General features: G+C 33.1%; 1 protein-coding gene across 1 annotated transcript in view; it reads right to left on the minus strand.

The window, feature by feature from the left end:
• The window catches only part of LOC128999611 (protein canopy homolog 4-like), a 33,594-nt gene extending 20,746 nt beyond the window's left edge, over positions 1-12,848 (minus strand). The window contains exon 1 of the mRNA XM_054426195.1: positions 12,670-12,848. Coding sequence (XP_054282170.1) covers positions 12,670-12,697 — 28 coding nt within the window. The 5' untranslated portion in view covers positions 12,698-12,848. The remainder of the gene's footprint in view (positions 1-12,669) is intronic.
• Between the last annotated feature and the right edge of the window lie 777 nt (positions 12,849-13,625).

Consider the following 13,625-nt stretch of genomic DNA (forward strand, 5'->3'; position numbering starts at 1 on the left):
TAAGTAGTGGATACCACCATTTCATCTCCCTTAATAACATCTCTTTTTATTTATTATTGACATGTTAAATTTCCATTTTGAAGTTACTGTTAATTATCAAATTTAAATGAAAATCTTTTTTTAATTTCACTTTTTTTATATTAAATCACAAATCCTTACATCTTCAGTTTCTTCACTCACAATAAATCATTAGCAAAACTAAGTCAGCTGTTATAAACTTTAGAAATACAGTATTGCTATGCCTTTTCAATACAGTCTTTTGAAATATTAAAGAAAACTATATCTATAGTTATAGGTACTATAAAAAAATGTTAAACAATAATTTAGCATTAAAGACAGCAGACAAAACTAATATGATTATCAAAGCATCAAGAATTAACAATTTAACAGCAAATACAGTATATGTTTCATCGCATCTCTGATTGTACTCTACGAAAATATCAACATATACAAACCAGTTCTTTTAATCAGTTCCATCGTCCATTGGCTTTACATTTTCACACTTACCATTAAGTAAACATAGTAACAGATATTTCATTGATTTTAGAAACAAAAGAACACTGTGTACTGCTTAGGTTTATGATATTTTCCTTGGTTTAATTTAATCAGTGATGTGGCAAAACACAAATAATAAATGTTTAAAATAAAGTAAATGTGAACTAAAAGCTATGTTAAGATAAAATAAGAGTATTTTGTATTACCATTTGATAATTAATTATAGTTACACATAAACACAACAGATTGTGTACAACAGATTTTAAAAAGCAAAAATCAACTACACATTACCTACAGTTTAGTTATTGATGATATTCTTTAGTTTAATTTATGCATGGTTTAGCAAAACACAACAACTTAATTTACCTAAATGTACATATAAAAAACAATGTGATGTGCAAGTTATGTTAAGTTAATCTAACACATGTTAAGGAGTTCGAATTTATTTAAAGTAGCCTCCAAATTCATATAAAACATCTATACATTGTAATTTTCATACTGTTTCCATGAAATCATATTAATAACACTATTTTCATTTTTTTAAGATGCTTTAAAAAAATCAAAAGCAGAGCCGGAGTTGATACAGCAACGGTTATAAAATATTTTTTTTATATAATCATTGACATAGTTTTAGAATAAATAATCCATGATAAAAGTTTAGATTAAAATAAACCTACCTCATAGTTATGGAAAATATTATATTTAATTTCTTTGTATCAGCTGTCTGAAATTGTGAAATATGCAGTTTAGCAGTTTTTCTTGTTTACATTTAAATGTCAAAGCAAATGTAAACAAACATTGTTAGTGTTCTCATTGCAGTCATGGAGACCAATCAATATTTACTTTTAAAATCTTCAACTCACAACTTTTAAAGCCAAAGGGGCAAAGCCTATGGTCAGTACCGAAACGTGAATAGTCCTATAATGGTCCTTGGTATGATAACTATATTTTTGTAAAATTTTAGGCCAGTTTGTTCAGTAGTTTTTGCGCCTATTAGTAATACACATACAGACAGACACCATTAGATTTTTATATAATAGTATAGATTATCGTTTTATTCCGTTTCTATTCAGACCTACTGGAAATTGTGTATAGTAGTTGTATTGTGGTGATAATAATTATTATGGAAGAGGGAGGTATGCTATGGAAGGTGGTATCGTTGACTAGGTCTATACACTTCTTAATTGACTACTCTCTCTACTGTAGGAAACTTATAATCAGTGTGCGTCTGTGCAAATTGGCTGCAAATCTCACTTCAACGCTTTTCACATCGTAAAAATTGCGGAATTGCGGTTTTATTGTAAAATTATCGGATTTAAAATGCATATCGTATAGGCCTATGATGGAATAAATACCCCCGCCGCAGCAAACCTGCAGACTAAGCGAATTTCCATTTGACTGATTTGATTTGTTACACTGAAATGTCTACTTACAAATATAACATTTATTCCCGATTTAAATAGAATTAGTTTAACAAGTACTTAGGTTTGCTGCATCAGGGAGGGTAAAAATGTTTTTTTTGTAAAATGTTAATAGTTAGTAAGAAATAAAAACATTTTCCAAATTTGATCAAAATATGTTCATAAACAAGCAAACTACAACAGTTTACTTATTCTCCATAAGAATAACATGGGAATTTTCAATTTACAATTTTTTGGAATTTTCTCCGTAACTATTAGGCGCATAATAACGCTTCAAAATACTAAATTATTTGTTTTTTTAAGCTCTACAAAATGGTTTGGAAAGAAATTGCTAAATTTTATGTTTTTTGGGTCAAAAATGGGAAAAACCTATTTTTACCCCATAAAACCCCCCGTAAACCCCCGTTCACATGGTCCGATCATGCTGGATCGCGAACTCGTTCGAATAAACGTAGGTTTACACGTCTATACCAAATTTCATCAAAATCGGATCATTTTTGCTCGAGTTATCGTGCTAACGGACACATATATATAAATATATATAAATATATATATAAATATATATATATATATATGAATTTGAACGGATGGTGTTTTTGGCCTTTAGGGACCTCAAAACGAAAAAAAAATCGGTCCCGCGTCCAGGTCTTACCATGAGTACTACGGTAATAGCTTATTCCCTATATGGGAAATTCGCTAAAACATACTTGGTCACACAACATTTGTTTACAAGACGATTTTTCACATTAAAACTGCAAGAAACTTTGTCTTTATATGTGTAAACTAGCTGATCTGAATTGTACACGGTTTTAACTGACTACTGAATTCCCATACGTAGGACGGGCTAACACCTCGTTTTTATAAATAATTATGTCGGAAGATTTTCTTACAACGTTTGAAACAAGAAATAGTTATTTGTGCAACTAGTGAGAAAATTGAGAAATTGACTCACTCGAGAGAAATCCTTACTCACGAGCCGTAGGCGAGTGAGGAATGGTTTCTCGAGTGAGGCAATTGTACTTTGAGCTCGAGTTGCACATTATACTTTTCCTCCAGTTACCATAAAACAAATAAATTGGTGAAGAAACATAACCTATTTTTACACAGAAGTGAACTTTTAATATAACATTTAATGTGAAGTGACAAATACAACAGTACAACAGCTGACCAGCTGATTTACAGCCAGTGCTGCCAACGTATTTCGCGCACATACGACGTTGCCTGCATGTTACGCGCTCACTATTTCGTGCCTTCACGTTGCAAATCTGGAGTGAGACAAAGTAATTAGAGTGAGACAATGTTAACATTGTCTCACTGATGAGCGAATTGGCTACTTTGCTTTCTCAAATCAGTGAGAGAACATGTACATTGTTAGGTAACTGTAGGAAAAAAATTATGCCATAAGTAACTCAGAATATGTCATCAAGAGCTGTTTCATGAATCTTAAAGATGAACTAAGAGCTGTTCTAAATTAAATTCCACCAATCTGGTTAAGCTGTAAAACCAGTATAAAAGACAATGTTTGCATGTTAGATCTCTTTTTTGGTAAAAATGGATTGCACAGTTGAGTGAAAATTTAAAAACGTACGTTTTCATGTCCCTGGCCTTTTACTTCGTAAATACTGGATTTGTATATTATTATTGTGTGTTTTAATATTTTTTGGGATGGGGGCAACATGTTACACATATTTATTTGGTTTTAAATAGGTTCTAGGTACTTTTTTCGTATTTTTAAGTCTTGAAATTCACGACCATGACGTGTCCCTAGGGTACATTTTCCAACTTTCACGCTGTTTTTAGACTACCTAATTATTCATGCCGAAATATATAAAGCCATATTTTTATGTCATCAATAGTTATTAAACTTACAAAAAAGGAGCATATTATAATTTTATTGTCATTGCAAACTGACTACCATGACAAAATAAGTCTGTCCCTCGATTTGGCGTCACGACCATTTGGGAAAATAATGCAACTTTGGAGCACGACAGTGGCAAGCCTGGCGTCGATTGCGTCAGATAGTTTTAGAGACTAGTTCGGGGCAAACGTCTAGTTTGTTGTGCCGGTCGTTTCGAGTTGAAATAATTAGTTAAGCTACAAGATTAATAAAGGAAATTTTGTGTTTTTTCTAATTTTGGTGTGTCCATGACCGTACGTAGTCATTTGATGAAGTAGCCGTTGTTTAAATTTTTGTTGATATGATACTTCAATTGCTACATTAACCTAGAAGCCCACTTTGTATCCTCGAACATGAGGTGCAGGGCTACCGCCAGAACAGAGCCTAATAACACGTAATGTCACGACCAAAGTTTCACGACCATCGCTGGTTTTTTCACGACCAATCCAGCCTTATGGATTATACTGTGTTTGGTCGTGACAATAACTCAAATATCAGTGTATGTTGAACAGTTTAGTTCAATTGAAACACATATTTTTATTATAACTAACAGTATAATTGAAGGATTGTTTAGAAAGATTTAGATTATTTCAGACAATTCACGACCGTACCGCTTGTCCCTGACTATTACGTTGATGATTTCTAACATAAAAATTTTAAATATCATCATATTCCGATGTTTTATACACAAAAGAAGCACACCTCTATAAAAACATAACGACTTTTCAGGTCTCAGGTAAGTTTTTTCGGAGCTATACAAACTTAAAGGATTTGATTGTCTTTCTAATAGAAAATTAACATGAAAGGCTTAGGGGTCAACCTTTTGAATCCCTAATCATAATAACCTTTTAGCGAATTTTCCTATAGGGAAGTAGCTATTACCGTAGGTCTCATGGTAAGACCTAAGCCCGGGACCGATTTACTTTTTCATTGTGATGTCCCCAGAGGCCAAAAACACCATTCGTTCAAATTTGTATATATATATATGTCCATCAGCACGATAACTTGAGTAATTTTTGTTCGATTTTGATAAAATTTGGTTTGAAGGTGTAAGGCGGGATAAACTTGAATGAGTTCGCGAACCAGCATGATCGGACTATGGGAACGGGGGTTTATGGGGGGTTTTATGGGGTAAAAATAGGTTTTTCCCATTTTTGACCCTAAAAACATAAAATTTCACAATTTCTGTTTAAACCATTTTGTAGAGCTTAAAAAACTAATAATTTAGTATATTGAAGCGTTATTATGCGCCTAATTGTTACGGAGAAAATTCAAAAAATTGTAATTTTAAAATTCCCATGTTATTCTTATGGAGAATTAGTCAACTGTTGTAGTTTGCTTGTTTATGAACACATTTTGATCGATTTTGGAAAATACTTTTATTTCTTACTAAACTATTATCATTTTATAAAAAAAAATCTTTTTTACACTCCCTGTTGCAGCAAACCTAAGTACTCGTTAAACTAATTCTATTTAAATAGGGAATAAATGTGATATTTTAAGGAGACATTTTAGTTTAAATCCAATCAGGCAAATGGAAATTCGCTAAGTCTTTTTTACGTCATTTTGTTAGGTATATTAGTAGCCTACCGGTACCGAAATTAAATAAACCTTTTGTTTTTTTCCCGAGAATTCTTTTGAATTTTTTGTTATAGGCCATTGTTGCTGATTTTAATCGGGTATTTGAAAACTAATGTAGGTACATTATAAACTGGATAAAATAATGTTTCTTAAACCGATAAATTATTAGCTGAACACAGAAAAGTGACCGGTTGTTGAAGAAGAGGATCGCACAGCTTCTTAAAAACATTAATGACACTGGCATATTCTTTGTTTGAAGTTTCGTTGTTTGAAGTTGTTTCTTTGAACAACTGGCATATTGTCAGTGGCAAACTCACTATTTCCCGGTGTTTTAATTGAACTTCATCATGCTTGGTTTTCAGTTTTAAAGATGCAGGCCTACCCATCTCTTCCAACTTTTAACCAAAGATAGTATTGTGTTTTCACCAGGAACAGTGTTTTGTTGTTGCGCAGCATAAAAATCCGCTGGCAAAGATCTTGCATCGCAACCACTGACTTGTTTAAATAAGCACACACTGTATAACCTTGATGCTTTCGGCGGTAATGGCTACTAAGATGGTAACCTATAAGTGGCCAACAAAAAATGCAACAAAAAAGTCTACCTATCACCAACAATGCATTAGTAACTGTGAAACTGCTTTATCTGTTTTGTCCCACCCTGTATAAATATTATGTACACAAATGTCTGAAAATATAGTCTTAACAAACTTGTTTGTGAATCTTTTAAATCATGTATTACATGGCTGATAGTTAAAAAATCAAAAGTAGCTTTGAGTTTAGCTGTTTCCACAATTCTAAGAAGAATGTTGTTTAACCATCCCATGTTTATGGACCAGTAGTAGCCAATTTTTTATAAAAGATTGTAGTTGTGTGAGCCAGTCACAAAATGCGCTAAGTGTCTAAAATTCTATTTTCTACCATTTTTTTGTTGCTGACATTGGTCATAAGTGTTGCTATGGTAGATAATAAGTCGTTCCATCAGTTTAACTTGGTAAAACTGCAAACCATCCTGTATTCGAAAGAAATCAGTAATTTAGATCAGCACAATCTGGGTGGCTCATATCAACTATGACAATTTTTTTTTTTTTAACTGGCAACAACTTTAACATGGGAATGGAATATTCTAGTTCAATAATCAAAGATTACACACAATAACTTTAAAGTATTAAAACTGCATGGATATTTTATGAATAAACCAAGTGTTTCTTTCTAGGTATGTCTGATTAATTATCATACACAACTAAGAAAATGTAATTTTTCAGGTCTGACGCAGATTTGACCGATTGAAGCAGCAAATTTAATCTATGTAAAATTCATAAATAAATTATTTAAATTTCTCTCTACGTTTTACCTAGCAAACACAAAACAATTTAGAATATAATTTTTTAAATAGTTTCAAAAAGGCAACATAACCTAATAGTAATTCAATTGCTGGTTTACAGTTCAAAATCATGTTATTATAATACAGGGTTTTCATAAATGAATGGTGCAGTTTTGAATGCTTATAAAATAATTACTGTGCGAGGTAGAAAAAAATGGTTGGCACCTCTGAATTCTTCAGCTCATTTAGTATTATTACTCTGTCTTAGAAAACAGCTGTTTCATTGTTGTTGGTTAAATTGTGCAATAACCTCAAATATTCGATTCTGATCAAAAAACATGTTTTCTGATCAAGAGAAAGCCAAGTGTGTGCTGTTGTTGAGTGAATTAAGGTCTGTTAGACCATGAGCCACCAATATGAAACCCTCCCCCCCCCCCGTGGGAATTTATGACTTATACTTTTTTTTTGTTGGTATTACCTACCAGATTAAGAATTCAGTTGTTTGCCTCTTTTAAATTACAGCTTATTCCGGAAAATAAAGAAAAACTGTTAAATTTAAAAACTGTTTTATTTAAATTACAAAAGGGTAGCCTGCGTTAATTACTGGTGCAATATTTTTTTATGGACTTCTTCAGTATGTATTCAAAGGCTTCAAATGAAAATAAAAAAAATAATAAATACCCCCGCTGCAACAAACCTGCAGGCAATGCGGATTTCAAATTGGCCTGAATTGATTTTCAATTAAATCTATTTAAATAACATTAGATTTAACGAGTACCTCTAGAAAAGAGATTTTAAGAGATTCTATTTAAATTAAATAAATTTTATTGAGATATTTTAGACGTAAATTTTTCTGGAATGTAAGGTTCCAGTAAAATAAACGTCTAAAACTTCCGTTTTCCTCGTATAAAAATCGGATTTGGGACAATAATTTTCTTTTTTAAATCTCTTTAATAATGTGCTGATTGATATGGGTTGCCTTTAAAAAAAATTAAGTTACTCTTAGCTGGGTAACTTCTAAGTAACTCTTAGTTACTGTTTGTGGGTGGGGGGTGAATTTCAAAATATCACCAAAAAGAACCTTACATCACCCTAGAAACGTGTATTGAAGCTTGTTTGAATTTATGCATATTTGTGCTGAGACATTATTTAGCAGGTTAACCCGTTGTTCCTTATTTTTACCATTTGCTAGGATTTTTTTCCAATCCCGTGGGATCTAGATTTTGGACCTCTCAATAAAAACGTTTCTCCAAATCCCCTTCTCTCTTTCAATGTTTTTAATAGATACATCTAAATAGGTATCCGTAATAAAGTATATCCTGCTGAATTTCGGAAAACGGCTGAAGGCAATCTGTGCTAGTTCACCAGAGGTTTCTGGAATATTAGGAAGAACCTAAAAGTAAGCCATACCGTTAATTGCATACATACATTCTTCAATCTTGGAAGGTTCGTCTGCTATGTACCCTTGTTCTCCAAAGCATGGAGCAGTTTGGCCTTTTCTGTTTTTGTTGAGCATCCATCGGTAATGGCTAATGCCCATGGTCCTGGATCTAATGGGTATGTCATCAGCTTCTCAAGGTTAATATCACGTTCCTGGGACAGCAGTAAAACTTCAGAAAAATATTTCTTTTAGCTCTTATCTCAACTAATCTGTTTGCATGCAGCTTTCCCTAGATTATCTACATTGAGTAAATTGTCTTCCACCGATTCGGGTACAGGTCTTCCAGCTGATAAATAGACCATCTAGGAATTCTGATCACAGTTTTCAACTTCAAGCAGAATAATGCATTGTTCAAAAACATAAAGTACAGTACTTGCAAAATACTTTGCTCACTTCGTTTTATTTCATTTGCTTGCATGTCACTGAGAGAACAATCTGATGACTTCACCATACTTGCATTTTCAAATTCTAACTAGCTGTGGGCCCGTCCTACGCACAGGAATCAACTAATCAAATCAAATCAAACTAAAAAATCTATACTAAAGGACCCATGCTGCACTGTAGCGTTAAAATAAATATCATATCCGATAAATAATCAAACTTTTGATTTTTGATTGTGTAATATAGTATCTTAAACTTAACTGATTCAAACTATCAATAGCTCAATTTAAAGCCTATAATTGACTGATTATTTAGAGTCTAAATCATATAAAAAACATAAACAATACTGGAGCTATTGATATTCAATCATAGAAAAACCATTTATAATTTATTTTTTTATGTTGGATGTTCACCTTCAGTTTGCTTGAAACCCGTCCGATTTGAATAACTAATATCTTAAATGCAAACCGGTATTTCACTGAAGGTTCTTAGACCAAAATATATAGGGTTATACAATTGTAAATGGTAAAATACCGTACAATTTAAATTGAAATACAAATTAAAAAATATATCAAATCTATGTTTTTGGTCGAGTAATAAAGTAGATAAATATACGATGATGCTTGATGTGAAATATATGCGTGCATACTACCAATTTAAGACCTCAATCGTGAAGATCGGACGTGTAGAAAAGCCAAAAAAACTCGGAAAAGAAAAAAACAAATTTAACTTCGTTTAGAAATGCATGGGGGGGAAATTTTATTTACGTATAAGCCGAGGTGGGACTGTTGATAAATATATACTGATGCTTGATGTGAAATCTGTGCGTGCATAATTTCAATTTGAGACCTCAATAATGAAAATCGGGTGGGTAGAAGCGCCAAACGAACTCGGAAAAGAAAAACCAAATTTAACTCCCATAAGAAATACATGGGAAAAAATGTTGTTTACGTATAAGCCGAGTGGGACTGTAGGCAACTATATGCCGATGCTTGATGTGAAATCTGTGCGTTAATACCTTCAATTTGAGACCTCAATCATGAAAATCGGTCGTATTGAAGAGCTAAACGAACTCGCTAAAGAAAAACCATTTTTAAAAATATATATATTAATGATATTTTCGTGTTTTCCGGAACATGCTGTAATTCACAAGTGGCAAACACCTAAAACCTTAAAGTACATGTCAATACGAGCAAAAAAATGTATATTTCAAAAATTCCCACGGGGGGGGAGGGGGGGTATAGACCAGCCTCCGCTCTATGTTGTTTTAGTGCAAAGGGCTTTTAGGGGATTATTTAACAAAGCTCCACCTCACAGAAATAACATTACGCGTTGGAGTAAACAATTCGTAGAAACTGGATCGGTACAAAAACGGAAGACTTCTGGGAGACCGCCTGTATCAGAGGTAACAATTCAAAACGTTAGCGAATCTTGTCTTAGAAGTCCAAAAAAATCTCTTCCACGTCGGAGTCTGGAGCTTGGAATCCCAGTGACAACTCTGCATAAAATTTTGCATAAAAGGCTGCATTTTCATGCGTATAAAATTCAACTGTTGCATGGTATCAAACCGAATGATAAAAATAAACGTGTGGAGTATGCAACTTACATCTTAAATCAGATTGAAGAAAATGAATAATTTTTAAATGATGTTATGTTTTCAGATGAAGCAACTTTTCATGTTAATGGGTGTGTTAATAGACACAACGTTCGAATTTGGGGTTTTCAACGTCCTCATGAGATCATCGAAAAAATCCGAGACACACCAAAAGTAAACGTCTGGTGTGGACTGACTAAAAACCAAGTAATTGGACCTTTTTTCTTTGCCGAGAAAAGTGTTAATGGTAATGTGTACCTGGATATGCTAGAAAATTTTTGTTTTCCTCAAATTGACGAGTTTTATAATGTCAATATGATGTATTTTCAACAAGATGGAGCACCAGCCCATTATAAGGACTTTGTTCGTGTTGCTTTGAATAACAAGTTTGAACAAAGATGGATAGGTCGCGGTGGCCCAATAGCATGGCCTCCTAGAAGCCCGGATTTGACTCCATGCGATTTTTTCCTGTGGGGATACGTAAAAAACATCGTATATTCTCAGAAAATCCGTGATGTTGCTCATTTAAAGGAAAGGATTTATTAGGCAGTATCATCGGTTACAAGAGACATGCTGCACAGCGTATGGGCCGAGATCGACCATAGATTAGATGTCTGCAGAGCTATCGGTGGTGGACACATTGAAATGTAAAATGCATCAGTATATAAAACTGTTTTTAATGGAGATTCTAATGAAATAAATATTTTTAATGTACTTTATATAGTTTTCTTTTAATTTAAAGTTAAAATTGCACCATTCATTTATAAAAACCCTGTATTATGTTTTTTAATAATAGGTGAATAACTTTTAAATTTTTGTAAAAATTACTTATTGATAAACACCTCTTTTTGCAAAAGTTTTCACATAATATTTGTAAAGAAAAATAAAAAAAACTCTTTACTTGTTACTTCATTTCATCAATCAAAATCACCTCACACCTTTATGTAATGCAATTTGGCTATTCCATACAGGTGTGAGTATAACAAAAAGTTGCCCCCTGGTGGGGTTTTAATGAATTTAATTTACACTTTTAATTGAACTACTGAGGACATTACAATCACAGAGCTGCGCAGTGGAAATAAAGATGTTAAGTGTGGGCCCTGTAATTAAATATCCCAGAAGTCCGATTTATGGACCGTGAGAGGTCTGATATGTTGTCCTCCTTCACACCTTCTTCAGCTTAATTCTAACACTTCTTAAAACTAATAGATGTGTCTATTTGATCACTCCATGAAATAAAATGTGCTGTTCTGATGAAAGATTGTGATATGAATTGATACTCTGTAAAACTGTAAAATTGCAAATAATAATATTGAAATATTGATTGAAAATATTTGTGAAACTGTTTGTTCAGGAAATATTTATCAAAAGTATGACTTCAAGATGTTTATATATACTGGATTCGGTTAAGCCGATTACTCATGAATTCACCAATTTAATATTAAATATTATGAACTGAGCTTATAAAAATTGCACTGTCAAAATATATTTACAAAATGTGATCATCAACACTCATTGTGAATACTTTGTATACCTCTTTCAGTTAAGCCATTTACCTCTTTACTTTACCAGTTTTATACTAATGATACTAACAGCTGAAACACAGGATAATGAAAAGATGGTGATTTGTAAAAATACTGTATAATGAGTTGAATTGAGCTGTGATACAAGTAACAAATATAAACAATATAATAACCTTTTTGTGCATAATTTAACGATATTTTGTAAGAGAGAGTGAGAGAGTTGATTGCAAGATTGAATGTTCAAATTGGCGGTTTGTTCATTTTTAAAACTGCAAAGTCTCGGGAAAACCTAGCCTTGATGATTTTATTTATTTGTTTTGGATCACCAGACTCCCCAAAGATGTTCGTAACGATCAAACTGGCCAGTTTACAATTTAATCAAACAGGGACTATTATGTAGGTTTGTGATCTACATCACTCCTTGCTGATCAGTGCAACGGGGCCAATCGACTGCTGAGTCGATTATTTGATAATTTTTTATTTAGTATTTAATATTTATGAATTTAATGGGAGTCTATCCTCATGACCTTTTATCAACCCTAGCCTTCGACCGAGCACTCTGTTACCCCCATTTACGTTACACAATCAAACTCTCACTATTTAAAAATGTAATACTGTTCAAAAATTATTCTACACATGAAATACAAACGTTTTAAACAATAATACTGATGATGATAGAATCTGACTTTACATAGAATACAAAAATAATAATATCACAGACAAACATTGCTCTTTAAATTAATATACCATTTCAATTCAATTTAATAAATAATTTTCATTTGACTAGGTTTACTATTATAACTTAAATTCTTTGTATGACATGGCCAAATTTAATAAAACATTTTATCCTGAATCGTGACCATGTGCTCTAAGTAGACCAAATGAAACATGAAAATCTCAGACCAAACCAAACATGATTCATAACTTGTAAAACGAGTGGTACATGTGAAAAAATGTAGCAGATTGGCAAGACTATTTTAATACTAAAACACAAATAACACAAACATTTACTTACGTACACATGTCGACACATACACATTCATTCCAACGAAGATTCACGCGTACCGAACATTTAAAAACTGACTCGTGGTAATTTTGACTTTTTGTCTGACCGAGCGGAATATCACGACACGGTTTTTTCTGGTGTAGGACTTATTAATTCTTGTTTTTTCGAGCTGGCGTTTAATGATTCAATTGAAAATACCTTCACGACGACCCGCTGTTCGCTAGAAACTGACATTTGCTATCGATATGATGCATGTACGAATTTTCATCACGAACGCGAACAATCAATCCGGAATCTCAACTGTCTCGACTTAATACTAATAAAACACACCCCCAAATGCAATTCGGCGAAATTTTGACAATTGCGATCGTTTGATGCACGTACAATTTCCGCCCGAACGCTAATTTCCGAGCTACGAATTAAGATATTAATAAATTCGTCCTACACCAGCGACAAAACGCGACTTCACATGTTGACTACGCGATTACTGAGCCACGAGTGACGACGAGACGTTTGCACACGGCACGGCTCCCAACGGTCTTCCAGTTCGTATCCTTCCGCGTTACGTCATGTTGGACTGACTTGTCCATTGCCTGGCGCGGATTTTAAATCTTTGAATTTAAAAATCGGCACAGAAATCTCCCCTGCCAAAAAAAATTGGCCCGAGCGACCTTCAGGTCCGCACGAAGGCCTTTTCCATCCCGGGACAATTTCGACCCGGCGCGACGACGCTTGACGTGGCAACAGACGCTTCATTCATACGACACATTTTTTTTGTTGATTTTTTTTTCCATTGATTTACATTTAATACATTTAACACGAAACAGTTTTACACATAAACATTTGAAATTTGAATAACAAAAATAGAAAATCTGAAACTTTAACAATAATAAAAATTTTGCTTTGAGGTCGGTACTGAGAAATTAAAAATTGTTGTCAACTAACACCTTGTGTCATAAACCAAA

This window comes from Macrosteles quadrilineatus, unplaced genomic scaffold (assembly GCF_028750875.1).
Source record: "Macrosteles quadrilineatus isolate MER2022 unplaced genomic scaffold, UCM_ALF_1.0 Scaffold_8__2_contigs__length_117827958, whole genome shotgun sequence".
In the NCBI taxonomy this organism is placed as follows: domain Eukaryota; kingdom Metazoa; phylum Arthropoda; class Insecta; order Hemiptera; family Cicadellidae; genus Macrosteles; species Macrosteles quadrilineatus.